Source organism: Rattus rattus, chromosome 2 (assembly GCF_011064425.1).
Source record: "Rattus rattus isolate New Zealand chromosome 2, Rrattus_CSIRO_v1, whole genome shotgun sequence".
In the NCBI taxonomy this organism is placed as follows: Eukaryota; Metazoa; Chordata; class Mammalia; order Rodentia; family Muridae; genus Rattus; species Rattus rattus.
In genome coordinates, this window is record NC_046155.1 from 191,044,876 (window position 1) to 191,063,685 (window position 18,810).

The 18,810-nt window shown below is 45.2% G+C and overlaps 1 protein-coding gene across 1 annotated transcript in view; it reads right to left on the minus strand.

Moving 5' to 3' along the window:
- The window catches only part of Map3k4 (mitogen-activated protein kinase kinase kinase 4), an 88,830-nt gene extending 74,749 nt beyond the window's left edge, over positions 1–14,081 (minus strand). Inside the window, 1 exon segment of the mRNA XM_032894708.1 lies at positions 13,768–14,081. Coding sequence (XP_032750599.1) covers positions 13,768–13,898 — 131 coding nt within the window. The 5' untranslated portion in view covers positions 13,899–14,081.
- Positions 14,082–18,810: the final 4,729 nt, after the last annotated feature.

Sequence of the window (18,810 nt, forward strand, 5' to 3'; positions counted from 1 at the left end):
CAAGCCAATGGCCTTGCCATGCCACACACAAATCTCACTAAAACTTTAGCTAAAGGCAAGACTTAAAACTATACTTCACTGGTTTCTAACGCATTTTTCAATATTGCAATTTCTGGTATTTCCCTAGATCCTACAACCAATGTATTTAAATAGAACTGTTACAATTTAATGATTAATAAATTTTAATGATACATAAAAGTGTACTGCATCTTCAAAATGACAGGTCTGGCAGTTGAAGAAATGATCTCCAAACCTCGACTTTAAACACTGTGTGAACAGAAGACAGAAGTGAAGTCTAATCACTGTTTGTGGCCAAAGCAATGACTCAACATGTGAGGATTTTCTGTACAGAGTTTCTGTAAAGGTGTAGACAGTCACTTAAGATCAGGGAGACCACTCCAGGGGCCAGAGAGAGGCCTCAACAGTTAAGAGAGCTCACTGCTCTTGCAAAGGACCAGAGCTGAATTTCTAGTACCTACATGTAGACAGACCACTACCATCTATAACTCCAACTCTAGAGGATCCTACACCATCTTCTGACCTATCTGAACCCTGAACACATGTGGTTACACACACACACACACACACACACACACACACACACACACACACACACACCTACCTGCCCCAGTTTAAATCTGTACGGGTCAAATATAAATATTTCAGAAACTGCTGTCTGTAGAAGAATCTAGTGAGTGAACTGTCAATCCACTTACTAGCTGTAACATACTTGGATTTATTGGTGCCCTGGCACTACTTTGCTTGATATTATTAGTCATATTTCAGATATATTTTTGAATATTCACTTGGCATTCACTTATTCATTTGAATAAAGCATCCGTTAAGCCAGTTGTTTGTAAGGACTCGTATAACTGATCTCTGGAGTTTGTATTATGCTCATAGTGGCTGGGACATAGTCTTTATTTGGTATTTTTGACATGTTCTTAGTGCAATCTAATATGCGCTTAGACTGTCTTACATTGCAGCTAACATTTCTGCTTCCTGAAGAGCATGTATCTACTGTGTAAAGTGGATGCAACTGCTGTGCTTCCTTGAACACTGAGTTGTCAAATGTCATGAACACTGTCTGCTGAGCTTTCTGGACTGATTTCTATCCTGTTAGCATGTAGTAGGAACAACCAAACATCTGTAATAACTACCCTATTCTGATGAGCAATCCCCATTGGGCCTTGTACACTTGAGGTTATCTGCAAGGTATGAACCACTTAAGTTTCTGCAGCTACAGGCTGGCTTCTGTTTTCCTCTGCTGCTTCCTGGCAGCACTTGCAACCAGCCACAGGCCAGAGTGCTTGTCTTCCACAAGGGCAGGCTATTTGGGGCTATCTCAGAGCCTGCAGGAAGGGTTATGCCAGGTACTTTTGGGCACAGGTTTCTGAATGCATGTTTGGACAACTCTGAGAAAATACCAGTAGGCTTACTGGATTTCTGGAACTCCCAGATGGGTCCACAAGACTACTGACTGAAATCAGGTAGAACAAGAATTAATAAAGAGCAACAACAAAAAGGATGACGGGGGGTTGTCTGAGCTGAATAAAGACCTTCCCTCATCTGTCCCCACAGGTTCATGTGTTCGAGACTTGTCCCCAGAGTGTTAGTTACTATAACATGCTGGGACCTCTAAGCAGTAAGGCCCAGTGGGAAGTCCCAAAGTCAACTGCAGGTGCTCCCTCCACGGGGATTAAGGTGGTTCTCAGAGCTCCAGTTTCACTCGGGCTTCCTGTTTGGCAACGGGACCTCTTGCTCACACAAGTTCCAGCTCCCAGCCGTTGCTCTCTGCCATAAAGTGATGGAGGCAGCAGGGGCTGTGCCTGCAGCCTGTGCCACCATATTTGAACTTCTGGCTTACAGAAATTTGGGTCGGTCTGTCTCTGGTATTTTATTTACAGTCGCTAAAAGCTGTCTATACAACTCCTAAAGACTTAGCAGACTGATCCTGTTCTTAAAGTGTCCAGTGCATAGTCTTTAACACCAGAATGAGTGAAAACAAAGGTTCGCTTCTATTTTTAAAAATGTAGCAACATGGGGTTGGGGATTTGGCTCAGTGGTAGAGCGCTTACCTAGGAAGCACAAGGTACTGGGTTCGGTCCCCAGCCCCGAAAAAAAAAAAAAAAAATGTAGCAACATGTTTCAAGAGCTTTACAATTCTATTTTAGGAACTAGAGGAAATCTATCCTAAAAAAATGGAATAGTAAAAAAATGCACACTCATATTTGTATCAAGTCATTGAAATGTAGTGTTTTACCATTTAAAATATAAATAGGCTATAAAGTAATCAACTGGTTACATTATATAAACAAGATGGACACGCCCACCATTGTTACATCACAAGGAATTTTATATGGTGAGCTCTACACTACACAGAGGGAGCAGACTCTCAACACCAAGCATAAGTGCTTAGGGGCCTGCAGCAGTGCAGCTGAGTCTTCATGCTTTTGTTATTTTTCTAAGATGAACTTGTGTTTATTTTAAAATGGACTTGTGCTGCCTTTCTAACTGGTTAGGTTACTTTAATTTAGTGAGCAGACCTCATGTACTTTCTGGAAAGGAAGTACATCAAATTGAAGAGAAAAATTACTCTTAAATATAGTGTATGTATAACATTTAAAAACTGAAAAGCACATTAATCTAAGCTACACACACACACACACACACACACACACACACACACACACATGTCCAGTTAAACGAACAACTAAGAACTCCCAAAGGAAAAGCTGGCTGTCTCCCCTCACTGCAACAAGATATTTCATCAGTAGTCACACCAGAGCATCTGGCCACATGACCTAGGACAGGCCAAGCACCTATCCCAACCTCAGGCAGGGCAGGGGGGCATGCACAAGAAGTAACAGCTGGAGCCAAAAAGGGTGTGGAAAAGCTGGGTCTCAAAAATCCACCTTCTCATGTCTGTGGCTTCTGCAGATGGGAAAAACTCTAGTTCTAAGAAGTATGTGACGGCTCTCAAAGACAATTTCAGTGGGTTTTCCCACTTCCTTCTACCTTACGCCACAAGAAACAGAATAGAAATACAATAATGGTACTAACTGGGCACTCAGTGGAGAAGTCATCAATAATCTATGAAGCAGAAGCCATTGCTGTCTCTGTTCTTGAATCGCTTTCTCCAAATCATAGTGAGGAATCAAAAGGTAAGAGTCATTGCCCTCTAGGAAGGAAATCTCCTCCCCTGCACCGGCAGCACTGCTCCCTCAGCCAGGAGGTATCAGTGGTACTGTCTGTACCCAGCCACTAGAGGAGACAAGGAAGCAACAAAACTTCCTGTCCTGACCCTCAAGCAGTTTCGAGTTTATTTACAGCAGACAACAAGAAGCAGGGAGAGCAGCACATGCAAGTGCAGCCAGTAACACACTAGCACAGAAAACCAGAGGGCTCAATTCACGAACAGAGGAACCCCAATCCAAGGCAGCAGAGAGAGGCAGGGGGACCCTGACATAAGAAATGCTTGACAGAGGAAGAAAGCAAGACAGCTCTGTCCTAAGCCTACATGTGCTCTCGTGATCCCTTTTTCTCTCCCCATTTTTCTTCCTTTCTCCCCCTCCCTCCCTTCCCCTCTCGCACATCAAAGAAAAATAAATTCCAATTCTCATCTTTAGGGATTACGCTATTTGAAAACGTTAAGACACAGGTCAGTGTTTTAGAGAAACGTGAATTAATCACCTAGGGCATCCGTTCAGATACCTGACCCAATGTTACTCTCTTAAATAAACCCTAAATTTTAAACCACAGCACGAGACCCACCTGCTCCACTGGGTCGCTTTCCACAGGACAGACGCAGTCTGGTCTGAGTGACCACGACGCATAAGGATCTTGCTATTTTCCTCCAAATTGCTTCCCATCATAGCTCTTCTCAACCAAGCGGCTTAAAAGGAGCTAAGCTTGACTCCCAGTACAAGTAATATAGTCCGTCCAGCGCGCGGCGGGCGGAGAGTCCCACTCCCCACAGCCAATGGTAGCAACAGCGGCTTGAGGGAGGGGCTTGCTCAAATCTTACTGGACAGGATTCGAAGGTTCCAGACACAAGTGGAGACAGCCTAGAGCTGCAAGCCCAGCCCAGCACCTGTAGCCTACCCCTGCCAGCTAGGCCCCAGGCCACAAAGCTTTCACAACCTCCCCTAACAGTGCCCCCACAGCAGCTGAGGGGGATCACCTGCTCACACAGGTAAGCTGTGGGAAACACTTCCTACTGAAGCCATAGCATTCCTCCACAGACCCCACAGACACATGGTCATCCGTGATGCAAACAAGTCTAGTCCATTCGTCAAAAAGCTTCACAACCTTCCGGTTCCTACACTGCTCAAAAGGCCAGTGTCGTCTTAGAGTTGAGGAAATGTTATATTGCTAACCCCTGTAAAATCAAAACACAGATTAACATATTCCCAACATACAGGAACATGGAGGGAAAACTCCCTCCATGAGAGGACTGGGATGGCAGCAGGGAAAGGCTGGCCAAAGCAAGGCTGGGATCCAGCAGGGCAAGTGGAAAGCCTGAAGCTCCAAGTCCACAACGTGGGGCTCCTGCTAACAGTGCTCAGAGGCCGAAAGGGCTGTATTGCCTTGGTGCCTGCTACAGCACATATAGCCACTCTCCCTTTGGCTAGCCCCACTTGGTGCCCTCAGTTTTCCTCCATAGAACCCCCACGTTCCTGACATCCTTAACTTAGAAGTCACCTGCACAGTTAGCTGCACACATAATCTATCGAGGAGCTTCACACAGGACTCCAACACTGCCACACATGGCCTAGCTCAGCCTGAGACCTCCACGTAAGCCTCCACGACCCCATAACTCTTATGTTTGTTGATCCATACACACAAAATCAGTACTATGTGGATGAGTACTCCAAGATGCGCCCGCAGACGGAGGTTAGCTCCACATGGCTGCAGTGGCCTCAGTCCCTGTGCCGCTGACGCTAGGAAAGCACAGCTGTAGGGATGATCGGGATGGAGCACAGCACCATCGTTCTTTGGTCACACTTGGAGTGCACTTGCTCTCCACTACAGTAATTGCTTCCGAAGTCATTACTGCTTCACCAACAGCACTTTAAACTCAAACTCTTACTTGCCAAAGTTCACAGTCGTCACATGTCTCTGCTCTGTTCTGTAAACTCACTAGAAACCTGACCCAAAGCGGTGAGCAGTCACAGCACAGCGCCCTCAAGGGCATGCTCTGCTCAACTCATTTCCACCAAGGAAATCCGCTCACTATCTCTGGAATCAGCTCGTTCTAATTCTCTCCACAGGAGCCCCATGTCCCTGACATCTTTGACACACTAGAGTCTCCAGTGCGGAAAACAGCCAAATTCTCCCCAGAATGTAACATGAATGGCCACTAGCCCAGGCCCCAACAGATTCCTGTCCTCCACTGAAACCTCCTCGCCTATTCTTACTATCTACACACACTGATATTCTGGTCTCCCAAACTCCATGAAGAAGATCTTATTAAGATCTCCTCACGACATTCTAGGGCTTTCTTGCCTGCAACTCCAAACTCTTCCACATTCCTCCCACAAAGCAGACAGCATTGATTGTAATGACTTACAGACCACAGTCACAGTAATGGCCCACAGACTATGGTCAGAGTAACAGCCTTAGAGACTACATGGTCCTAGGAACAGCCTTAGAGCTAACACAGTCACAGTAGTGGCCTTAGAGATCACATGGTCATAGCAATGGCCTACAAATCATGGCCTTACTTCTGAGTACAATTTCTGCCACTGCTTTTCTTGTCACTGTGGCAAATACTTAAGAAGCAATACAAGGGAAGAGACTCATGTTTTGACTCATGGTTCAGGGAACATGGTCCATCAAGGTGGGGAAGTCCATCTGTGGTAAGAGCAGCGTGGGGCACAGCTTACTAACATCTTGTCTGACCATGATGCTGAAAGCTCTACCTGGAAGTTCAGTTAGCTTAAAACCTTCAAGTCTATACCCTACAGCCCTATGGGTTCAAGGAGAGGCCTAATGCCTAAAAGGTTCTACAACCTCCCCGAAACCACCCGCATTAGGACCAAATGTTCAAACTCATGTGCCTGGTGAAGACATTTCGCTTGCAAATCATGACAGTCATTCGGTAGATAAGTACTGTCCCTTGTTCTCCTGACTCAGCCTTGAGGGACAGTGTAAAATAAAAAGTACAACAGCATCCTTTGTGTTTTTAGCACAACCATGTACTTCAAAATCAAAGCCACAATCCACTGGTGAGTTCCAGAACCAATTCAGTTGGTAAGAATGGACGTTTAATACAACATAATAATTAGTATAGATTATATGTTACAGAATCAAATGTACCATAAATGTATGTATACTACACAGGGCACTGGAACTTCCCTGAGCTGTGTTGCTGTAGGTCACATTCGCACTGTGCTTCCTGAGCTGCTTGCTCGTTCTCAAAGATGGCCTAGGTATGATTAACCGATGGTGGAAAACCTTTGTGCTCTGGCACCTCTCTATCCTAGGCCCTACATTTTAATGGAGAGAAAGTTGTGTACTGTGACTTGGGAGGACATTTCTTGTCCTTCCTTTTTTTTTTTTTTTTTTCTTGCATTTTTTTTTTCCTGAAAAGAATCTTTTTTCTAGTTGATCCCGGAAGACCTAACTGATCTAGAACACAGAACATGCCGTAAGGGCCCAGGCTGCTGTGGGCTCAGGATGATAACTGGAGAGAGAACAAGAATCTGTGGACCTGGTGCTAAGTTGTAACCTGATGCACTGCAGTCTCTGGACACGGTTCTATCTCCGCACTGAGAGTCACAGCGTGTATCTTTCCAACTTCCTCCTACTCTACACTCTCCATGGCTGGGAAGTTGGATGAAATGCACACCAACCATCCCTGAGGCTCCTATTAGTAAATGCTTAGTTCTTTATTGCAGTAAAAACGAAATATATGTAAAACAAATTATCTCAAAATTTCTGTGAGAAAATCAAGTATATTTTAATCAGGGTAATCACACAGAAGGCGGAAGATCAGTAGGAAGAGTCTGTGCAAAGAACAATGGGAGGGGTGAGTGCCATCAAAGAACATGAGAAACACAGTGATTGTGAAATACATGCACGGAGCCCTACGTTCAATCCCCAGACTGTATAAACAAGACACGGTGGCTCACACTGCAATCCCAACATCCCAGAGAGGGGCAGAACAGAATCACAGAGCCCATCCTAGGCTACACAGGAAGTTGGAAGCCATTCTGGGCTACTGAGAACACAATCCATTAAACAAACAAACAAAAAATAGAATTCAGACTTTAAATAAATGTATTAAAGGGTTTTCTTTTTCTTCAAAATTTCCCCCATCAAAAGCCTGCAGTTGTTAACAATTCCTACTAATTTCTCTAAGCCAGTTCTAGGGCTGCCCTATGCCAAAAATCTGAGTCCAGCATCTTCAAACAGTCCACAGGCAAAGAACTCCCTAAAGCAGCAGCCTGCTCAGCCCCACAGCGCAGGCTCACATTTCTCTCTACGGCTGGCTTAGTCCTTTTTAAATAGCGCTGACACGAAATCCATTTATGAAACACTTTGACGGAATGCCTAATATATTCCTAATAGCACTCACTGCAGCTTTATCAACATGTGCCTTCTTTGAGATCAAGGAGATTAACACATCCACTGAGGTCTGCAGGACAGGAAGAGCAAATGTGCTTGCAAGTGGAAAGCCAGCCTTCACTCGGCTGTCAGCAAGCACGCGCAGAGAAGCAAATACTCTACTATGGGAGGCTGTGGTCTGCACAGATCTGAGAATGCACCAACCACACCCACTGTCAGCAGGGTGATGTCCCCCTCAAAGGAGGCCATCTCAAATATGCCACTGAAGACAGACGGAGCTTGTTCAGAAGGCGCACGTGTTGGGAAGGCAGTTATGGGCTTTAGATAAGCTCTCTGTAAATATGAAAGACCATCAGAACACCAGACATTTCCTTCGTCTCTGCTGAAGTACTCTCAGATGAACTAAATGGCTAAAGAAATCCAGCTTGTTTTAATCACCCCAGGTAACTCACACACACTAAAAATTAATAAAATAAAATTTAAGTTCATTTAAGATTTGGTAACAATATTCGCTTCATATGGTACGTGGAAACTCATACATTTAGATTCTTAGCAACAATTCAAAATAAGGAGACTTTAATAAGTGTAGTAGTTAGGAATCTGAGGGCTGCACATAGGTGCCTAGGAATCAATTCTAACCCCATCCAGCTCCATCACCTCCTCTTGGTCCCCACAGGTAACTGCACACAAGCAGCAGACACTCTCAGACACATATATACACACATACATACACACATACGAACATACAAGTAACTATCTTTTTAAAGAGTTCAGGGCTAGAATGATGGGTCAGTGACTAAGAGTGTTTGCTGTAAAGCTAAGAGGGGCTGAGATCAGACCCCAAGCACCATGTGAAAGACAGAAATGGCTGCACACTCCTCCAACCCCAGCATGTGGGTGGAGATCCAAGGGGCCAAATGCTGAACTGAAGATTCGGTAAGAGACTGTCTGAAAAAGAAAGAGGGGGTGGTGGGTGTCTGCTATTCTCCTCTAGCCTTTGTATAAGCATGCATGGGCACATGCCCCCACACACACATGCACACACTACATGCACATGCATATGAGCATGCGCGCATGCGTGCACCCAGATTTAGGTCCTGTAATTATGTACTATTTAAAAATAGTTATAGCATTCTCATTATGGAAAGCTTTAGAGAAAAAGTGTTATGTTTCCAATGCTTCCTCTCTGTGTGTGGTTTTTAAAAACATGATTATGCTACATGTTAGGGTTTTAAGATGCCTAACCAAATTTACAGTTTGGAGACTATCTGGGGGCTGAGGAGATGATTCAGTGAGTGAAGTGCCTGTTGAGCGAGCATAAGGAGTTGACTTCAGATCTCCAGTACCTGCATAAAGGCCAGGCATGATGGACATCTGTGACCCCGGAGCTGGGGTCTGGGGTGGGGAAGACAGGAAGGTACAGGGAGCTCACTGGCCAGCCAATCTAGCCCAAATGGTGAATTTCAGGTTCTATGAGAGACTTTATCCCAAAACCTACAGTGGAGGGCAACAGAAGACATTCAGCACTGACCTCTGACCTCCACAGGTACATGCGTTCACACATGCATAGACCATATGAACACATATACCATATTAAAAAGAAAAAGAAATTAAAGAAAGGAGAGGGAGGGAGGAGGAGAGAGAGAGAATGAGATCAAATAGAGAATTTATTAGCTACAGGTCAAACCAAAGGGGGAAGGTCAACTAGGCAGAAAGGGAACTAACTCCCAAATACTGTAGCGGCCTCCATGCTTCTCTGGAGTTCTCATCACCATCTGGGACCAAACGACCTCTCTGTGGCTGGCTGGCCTCAGCTTTTGGGAGTTAGCTCTCAGCTTGACTTCAAGTAATGCATTTCAATTATCAAAATGAGAGTTTCCTTTCCCCTAAATCTGATGTGACAAGCCTTTTAAAAAAAAAAACCCAAGGCCACCGTCTGGAATGGAGTCCATTCCTGCAGGCAGAGAGCTCTGTATGAAGGGGTTAGTGTAGATGGGCTCCGGCAGCTGCAGAGAGAGGTGCTTCCAAAAAAGGAGGCAGGGAGGCAGGGAGGCAGGGAGGCAGGGAGGCAGGGAGGCAGGGAGGCAGACTGGGAACTCCTTTACAAACCCTATGGGTAATCCACTTCCAACACTGAGCTCAACAGAGGGCACAGCAGACAGTAGAGGTGTTTGGGGAATAGTCAAGCCCCACCAAAAAGACGTGCAGTGTGCGCACTTCCCATGTCACTGCACGCTCTTTAACAACATGGTTTTTAATAGCTACAGAATTCTAATTAACTTTTAAAACGTGCACTTAAATCCAGAAAAACCACATATCATCAGGATTCTTTATGAACAGAATATGCAAAGGCACCTCAGAAGGCACCCAGGTACTGACATCCTTACCACGCCTTGTCAGAAGACTACTCCAAAGGACTCTTTGTGGGAGACAGGGGAATTGAATTACAGAGAGGAAAAATACCTATCCTACCACTGAGGGTTTCCTAACAATTACGTGTAAGGACATACTACACCCCAAATTAAAGGAGAAAAAACAAGGGCTGCCATAATCTAATTAAAGCAAGACTAAAGATTAAAATCAAACTATGTAACCCAATGGCGGGGAATCTGTGATGAGGGCTGGGCAAAGTGGCGCTGTAAAGCCAAGAAAGAAGACCCTTGTCTCTCATAGCAGAAGCAATGGCTGTGCCCAAGATGGGAAAGCCTACCTCCTCAGTCTGCTGGCCTTAATCATGGGGTCCTTTGAAGCCAGCCAGATAGATAGATAGATAGATAGATAGATAGATAGATAGATAGATAGATAGATAGATAGATAGATAGATATAGAGAGAGTGTTTTCTACAGGTGAGAGTTACACAGAGCCGCTGTGCCCAAGAAGCGGAGCTCTCTCATTGCCAATGCAGTACTAGCCTAGAAAGACCAAGAACTATGAGTCAAACTCCTTTCCTGATATTGCTTCCATTTTCCCCTGATAAAACTATTTCCAATGGCCTGCTGACTTGTAAACAACATTAAGTCCTTAGGCAGAATACATGCCACCTGGTCTAATGGGAGGATGGAGACAGGAGCTGGCTATGAACAGATAATCCTCAAGGAATGAGGAACCAGCCAGCAGGAAGCTGTTAAGGCAATCTATCCCTCAAGTACATAAGATCTATGTGCCCCCATCTTCCAGGAGCGTTTCAGAACAAGATTTTCAAGGTATCAAGAGGAAGGAAATAAAGCGACCTCATGAAGTGACAATTAAAGGAACCAGGGAGAGTCGAGTCACATCCATGCCAGAACATCGTTTCTGCTATTGCTGGGGGTGCTGCTGATTGTTGCCTGCTCTTCTGTCTAAAGCTGCCCCTGCAAAAGCACCCACTGTTAAAGTGGATCAGGTAAAGGCGCATCAGACACAAAACAGTCTGGAGCTTCCCGAGATTAGCAATAGGTGACAGCCTGAGTCAAGACAGAAACAAATGAGCTCAAGGTGGAGATTCAGTCAAGGTGGGGATTTGGGAGAGCAGAGAGATTAGACTGCCCAGAAGTGATACTCGAATGCTTTTAAAGAAGTGAAACCCATTTTCACAAATGAACTTAGGAAAGCCACACTACACAGAGTTAATAATAAAGCCGCTGATTGGAAAAGGGTATAATGAGGTTTATTGACACTGTACTTAGAAGGTCAGTGGAAGAGAACAATGGGACCATATTTAACCTATTTTACAGCAAAGGTTGCAATAGGCGGGAACACTGTATCAGACTTAGTGTCAAATTTATTGGTGTTTGTTATATGCACAAATCTTAAAAAGAAAACCCACAAGGGTTAAGTCGCTTCAAATCCATTCTAACAGTGCTCCTAAGCAACATCAGGATCCCCTCAAAAGTGACCCAGACTCTTGAAAAGGAAATAAAAATGTTCGTTCAAAAGTTTAACCACTAAGAACGACTGTAACCATCTTCACCAGTTCTCTGCCAAAACTAGGGATCAGAAGTACCCAAGGTGGACAATATGAGCCTAAGCTATGACAGAGCCCCGTCAGCTGGCAACCTGTTTTCTGTTCTTCCACCATTGCATAACTCACTGTCAGGAGCGAAGCACTGGGTGCTGGCATCTGCCACTGGTGCAACTGCCATACAGCTTTCGGGGCCAACATGTACAGGCCTGACTCCTACAAAAGACCTGTGCGCTAATAGAGCCTTCGTGATCAATGACACACACGCACAGCAGATGAACAACAGTGTCAACAGCTCCATTCTGGTCTGCCAGAAAGCCAGTTAACCTGGTGAAGCCAGGTAGCACATTAGTGGTCGCCAGTGTGTAAGGAGGAGGCAGGGGGGCCGGTCCGGAATGTGTGCGGCGAGCCTCTCGTGAATCAGTAAGAATGTGGACCGCGTGTAAACAAGGGGAGCTCCCCTGCAACATCGCTTACCACAGATGTGCAGTAACCGTGCCAGAGGTCACCCTTGCCTACTGAAGAGGAGGCAGTGCCCATTACTGCAGCAAAGAGGCAAAGCATCCGCTTCACCAAAAGAAAAAAATCTGCTCTACAGATTTGCTATTGTAAAATTAACTGCAATGTTGCTAAGAAAAATACTTCAAAGATCTTCTTGTTCCGTACACTGCTGTTCACTTAAAGTTGGATGAAGCCCATTATCCTGACCTATTTTTATTATAACAAAGAGACAGGATCCTGGCTGGAAAGCAAGGCTGTTTTATCAATAGAAAAGCAGCGTTTTTATAGCAGATTTTTATCCCTCTGCCTAACAACGCTCAGGTCCACTTTCTCCCCGGAGAACTGTTACATAGAATTATAATGTCGGGTCTGTGGGTATGAAATCATCCCTCTTCCTCATGATAATTAAGGCACAAACGAGGCAGCCAGACTTTTGTTTATTACGAGCTGTTAATCTTTATATATGCTGTTTACCTTTTGCCTCAGTTTCCTCTTCCATAAAGGAGATGAATGACAGAATTAACTCATAAGACTGTTGTAAAGATTCAATGAATCAACAAAAGGAATAGCTAAGTGATAAAACATTTTAAGCATTAAGTAAGGGCTCACATTTTTTATTTCTAAAATAACGATTAAAGGAGTAAAAATTGCTCAACAACTCAATACATTAAGAAAATTATGAACCTTCTGATAAAACTTCTAACTAATTGCGCCCTGTACTACTTATACATTTTATTAAAGAAAATGCCCCTTAGGATGTCACAGAACTATCTTGAAATTAAGAAACATAAAGCAGTAGCTTTCACAGCTTTGAAAATATAAAATTCCTCTCAGGCAATCCAGTAGTGGTGTGAAAGGATGTGAATTGCTCCCGTGTTCAGGTCTCACCACGATGATAGTTTTGCTATTTCTTCAAGCAGGAAAACGCTAAACTATTTAACTGCCTTCTTCCTGGGATTATAGGGCAAGACTTTACGCCAGGAGTTGTAGGAGCGTTTTCGCTATAGGGGACAGGGGGCAGCCAAAGCTTACCTTGGGATGCAAAGGACTGGCATTTAAACACAAAATCAGGACACAGTGAGTTTACCCTCCCAATTAAAACTTAAAGGCTCTTGGTAGTAGTTAAGAGAGCTTCTATGGAACAGAATGCAACAGATACTTTGGGTACCAAAGTTCCATCTTGGAGCTTCCTGCGGTAGCAAAGTTTCACACATTAACCCTTGGCTTTTCAGTGCGCAACACTGCATCAGGCTGTTGCTAGAGGACGGTAAAAAGGCTCTCAGGCTAGGAACCTTGTCTGCAATTACACGAAGCTTCGCCCTGGGGACAGAGAGCTGGGAGGCGCGCTGCAAAGGGGCGAAAGAGCACGGAGACAAGAGGCACGACGCCTGTCTTTTCCTGGAAGGAGAAAGACAGTCCACCTTCCTTCCATCGGATCACAGATCCAAGCCTGAGCGGCAGCCGGGGCAGCGGACAACAGCGGCAGCAACCCCGGCGTCCGGGACAAGAGGGGCCGTCTGCAACAGGGCCCCCGGGAGCACTACTGCAAGGGCCGGGGTCGCTCAGGAGCTTGGCCTCCGAGCCCGGGCAGGGGTCGCGCGGAAGCAGAGCACCCGGCTCCGCGCTGCACCGCGCCCCTCCCGCCACCGGAGGTCCGGATGCTCCGCGCCCACCTGGCGCGCAGTCGAGGACCCCACGCCCCCTTCACGCGCCACCCTGCTCCCTCCGAGCTGCGGCTGCAGCCGTGCACTCACCTCGCCGCTGGGCAGCACTCCGACTCCGGCTCGGGTTGTGGCGGCGGTGCTGGCCGCGGCTCCTCCATGGCGGCTGCAGGGGTGACGGCGAGGGCGGGAGGGGGCACCGGCTCGGCGATGGCGTCTCTCATCCGTGCACCAAGCTCTGCATGACCGCGGCGGGTCGTCAGCTGCAGCCTGGTGCGGGAAGACTTGGAGCCGCGGGGTGAGGGAGTGACTCGACTCCGCCTCCGCCTCTAGCCCGCCGCAGGAGCCGTGCGCGCAGCAGCCATCTTGGGAACGGCGGCCGGCCGAGCGCCGGGCTACGGCGGGCAGCGAGGGACACGCCTGGGCGGGCGGCTGAGTCCGCCTGGGCGGGGCGAGGCGGGAGGGAGGAGCGCACTGGTCCTTAGTAAATCAGGTGTCGCTGGGTGGCCCGGGTGGCCTCGGAAAGTCCTGATGCTAAGGGTACTGGAGACACTTGAAGAGATAGGGTTGTCTGGGCGAGCAGGGATGCTCATAAACTTGAGCCCAAGGTCTCTGCACCACTGGATTCTGCCTTTCGGAATAAGGATGATGTCACCCAGACGCCCACAGCTCTGACATGGAAGTGTGGGCTTTCTTCAGACTCAGACCATCAGAGTGACACACCAGTGAGGCAGCAGAGGACGCCATTCTCTCCAAGGATCTCAAGGTTAGAAAGTGCTTTTTCAGAAACTGTGCAGTTCCCACACTGAAGGAGAAAGAAACGGCTAAAGAAGTTGTAAAGACTCGAAGTTATTAAAAGAATTGAAATAGCGGAGCACCTTTCATCATCCTTAGCTTGTGCAGCTTCACAGCCTTTGAATTGCAAACGTGCCGTCTGAAATCCAGATTCAGTACAAAAATACCATTCAGAATCAAATATTTATGTTTCCACTCATTTGAATGTTACGATTTTCTTAATCATTATTTTACCTTTGCTATGTAGAGATATACATTTTGAACAAATGTGTTTTTTTAACTGACCGAAAGAGAAGTTTTTAAGGTAAGATTTAAGAGCTAAGCAAGATAAAAAAGATGCTCTGTGAAGTCAGCTGTGTTACAGAAATGTCTGTAGTTAAATGTCTCTTGCCATTGTTACAATAGACTACACTATGTATATGGTCTGCCAGTGCTGGATTTCTGAGTTGACATCGCTCTCATTAATTCAACAACATTTGGCCAATCAACAAATATTCAGTGTACATATTCCATTAGGACTTCGGAGACACGACGGAAGCATCAGTGAGCAGGACACCTAATAAAGGGAGAGAGACAAAGCAAAAACAAGCATTCAGAGGAAATGAATTCAGTCTATCCTAATAAAAGCTACATAATTTTGAAACGGTCCGTTCATTTTCGCTGAGAGCTGTGCAGAGTGTTTCCCATCTCTCTGTAATTCTATTTCATCTCCCACCACACTTTGCTGACCTAAGCCCTCCTTAACGGTATACGGAGAAAGTTGATAAGAAAACCTCTGACTACTGTCAGGAAATGCGCGAAGGGGCACACTTGTTCCTCCCACTCATAAAGCACTGAACGTAAATCAGGCTCAGGAGGAGCCGTGACTTCTTTTTCTTCATTTTCTACTAGGTACCGAGTATTACATCATCTCATTCCCTGTGATGTGCATAGAAACCTAGATTATTTGATACTAATTCCATTTGTGCAGGGCTTTGCTCTTTTCTTTCTTTCTTTCTTTTTCTTTCTTTTCTTTCTTTTTTTTTTTTTTTTTTTTTTTTTTTTTTTTTTTGCCTCAGCATGCACAGGCAGACTAGCTGATTCTCTGGTGGCCTTTCTCAGCAGCACTCTCTCTCTTGTGCCTGTGCCTCCAGGGTTCCCAGGGTTTCAGGGCAAAGCTCACAGCCTACTCTCCTCACTCAGGGCATTTCTTACCTCTAGAGTGTGGGCTCCATCAGAGCAGAAACTATTTTTGGACCTATGTTTCACCCACTTACCAAGTGTCTGGAGCCCAGGGCTGACAGACACATGGTAGGAGCCTAGCAAATACTGTTATGAAGACGTTGAAGTCAAACCACCTCAGAACATGCCAAATCGCGTCACCTTGCTCACTTCACTCTGAAATGGCTTCAGAAGGAGCCATTGGCCCACCTTCCTGCATGCATCACAATGTCAAGGTTCTTTGGGGGAAAGGCCTACCTCACAGCAGTGCTGGAAGATGCTCTTGATCTCTGCATTCTGGTAACTGTAGATTGTGTACACCTGAAAAAAGCAAACCCCAAACTGATCTTTATCTTGCTGTAGCCCCCGCAACTGCCACCATGTCTCTCTTTCTTAGTAACACCCCCTAGAATTTAATACGCTCGCAGATATCCACTGCCCCTGTCACTTCTTCACAAAGTTAGTGTCCTTTGTCTAAAATGTGTAAAAGTGTCATATGGTTGTTTCTTTGAATTTTTCTTTTGTGAGTATCCTAGAAAAATAATAAAAATTGCATAGATAGATAGATAATACATACATACATATGTAGATAAGTACATAGATAGATACATAGATAGACACATAGATAGACAGATAAAGATGGATTTTGGGAATCAGCCCTTGCTTTCATCGGGCTCCTCCATCCACCTGAAGAGCCCACTGAAAAGAAAAGTAGCATTCACTGGCTTGCGTGTTGTTGCTACACTAGTAAACTCCTATTGTTATTTAGATTTTCACTTATAGATTAAAATTGCTGTTTGGGGGATGGTCTTAAAAAGAGTGTCCTCAGAATCTATGAGAATCGTCTATGTCTTCAAGATTAAATTCTCTTAGCCTTTTTTTTTTTTTAATTTCAAAAGTTAAAATTCAGGGCTGAGGAGATGATGGCTTGGGGGTTGAGAGTGCAAACCATTCTTGCAGAGGACCTGAGTTCTGATCCTGACACCCATGTTAGACTGCTCACAAATACCTGGGACTCTAGCTCCAAGCAATCCAGAGTCTGTCAGGCACCACCTACCCTCACATGTACATATAGGCAGACACATATACATATACAAATAAATCAAAAAACAAAAGTTAAAGTTCTATTAAGGATCTAGTTTAGGCTATGGAACATAGCACTCATACTCTTTTTAACCAGTAAATTCAAGCCCAATTGTGATGCACGCACAAACCAGTTGCATACTAAATGTCTAAATATTTCTGCTTTCCAAAAAACAGTTAACAAAGCTGTGGCCACATGTCATCATGCTTATGAACTCTTTTTTTTTTTTCTTGGAGCTGGGGACCGAACCCAGGGCCTTGCTCTTGCTAGGCAAGCACTCTACCACTGAGCTAAATCCCCAACCCCGCTTATGAACTCTTAAACTGTTATATCTCCATGGATATACTAAACACAAATGCACACAAAAGAGAGAAATGGGAGAGGGGATATTATGGTAGCACCTTAGACTCCTATCTACAGTTGTATACTCGCTAAAAGTTTTCAAAGTTATTCATAAAGACCTTTGTGTCAAACTGTGTAAGGATTTACTGTTTCAAAGGAGCAGACTTCAAAGCTGTATGTTTTAACATCATTGTTAGCAGGTGATGCATTTTACTTAAAATAACTTTCTCCCTTCCTGATGGTATTTGTGAACTCTGCCAACCAGCTTCCTGTGTGACCTTTCAGAGACCTTAGCAGCCGTGACCCTCTCTCCATTCCCAGTGGCTCCTTACGGCTCTGCCCACTCTGCAGAGGCAAGAAAAGCATAGACTTCCACTGTGCTCCTTGTAGGGAATGCTGGTTCACATTCACTTTGGTGCTCAGAGAAAAGCAGATGAGAGAGAGAGAGAGAGAGAGAGAGAGAGAGAGAGAGAGAGAGAGAGAGAGAAAGAGAGAGAGAGATCAGAGAGACAGGGAGACAGAGAGAGAGAGAGAGAGAGAGATCAGAGAGACAGAAGGAGACAGAGAGAGAGAGATTTATATCTACCTACTACTACTAAAACACTCAAAATCTGGGTGCATGTAGAATATATTTACTTGACTTTTTTTTTTTCTTTCTTTCGGAGCTGGGGACCGAACCCAGGGCCTTGCGCTTCCTAGGCAAGCGCTCTACCACTGAGCTAAATCCCCAACCCCTTTACTTGACTTTTTAAATAGTCCTTATAACACTAAGAGTCATACTTCCGAATAGTGGGAAGTTGGATAAAAGCTCTTCTGTTTTTGTTTGTTTGGGTTTATTTTATTTTTTTTTGTTATTTTTGTGGTTTGTTGTTATCTGAGAAGAGATTTGTTTATTCTTGTAATTTCTCCACCCAGAATACGAACTACCCTTTATGTGAGACATTAGTCTTTGTCCAAAGTATAAACTGAGTTTATAACCTCATTAAACATAGGATTAAAAGTTGTACACTTTAGAAAACAAAGGTTAGGGGACTGGAGACATGGCTTAGTGATTAAGGGCATGAGGACGCTTGCTACTCTTACAGTGGACCTGGGTTCACCCACATGGCAGTTAATGACTACCTATCACTCTGCTTCCACATGATCCAAAGCTTTCTTCTGGCCTTCCCAGGCTCCTATGTGTATGTGGTGCATATAAGCTCCTGCAGGTATTCATGCATATGTCATACGTAATGAGGATGAAGGAAGTGGCGTCATTCTTTCAGAAGGAGAACACTGCAGGAAGAGGGTCGATCAAGCAGAGAACCACCGTGCACAATGCAGCGCTTCACTTTCTTCTGAAAGGACAGGATGAGGCAAGCCAGCAAGCCATGAGCTTTCCCTTCTAGATCTTGCCATGGTGGAAAACCGCTTTAAAACCTGAACACTGTAAGGGGGCCCACTCCTTGTGAGCTACGGATCTTCAACACATGCCACCCAGACACTAAGAGCCCATCCTGCTTCTTAATGAGGCTCACTCAGGTCAGGGGTTTAGAAGGCAGAGAAACTGCAGGTCCCAGTGCCCTGTTGCTCCCAGATCCCTTACACTCAGTAGTGTCTGCGTGTATAGAAGCCAGACATAGAGAGTAACAGACGACTAAACAAGGAGGTTCACACTCTTGTCAGTACCATCTGCCCCTTGCTTCCACCCTTTAAGCCACTAGTGTCCTTCCAAA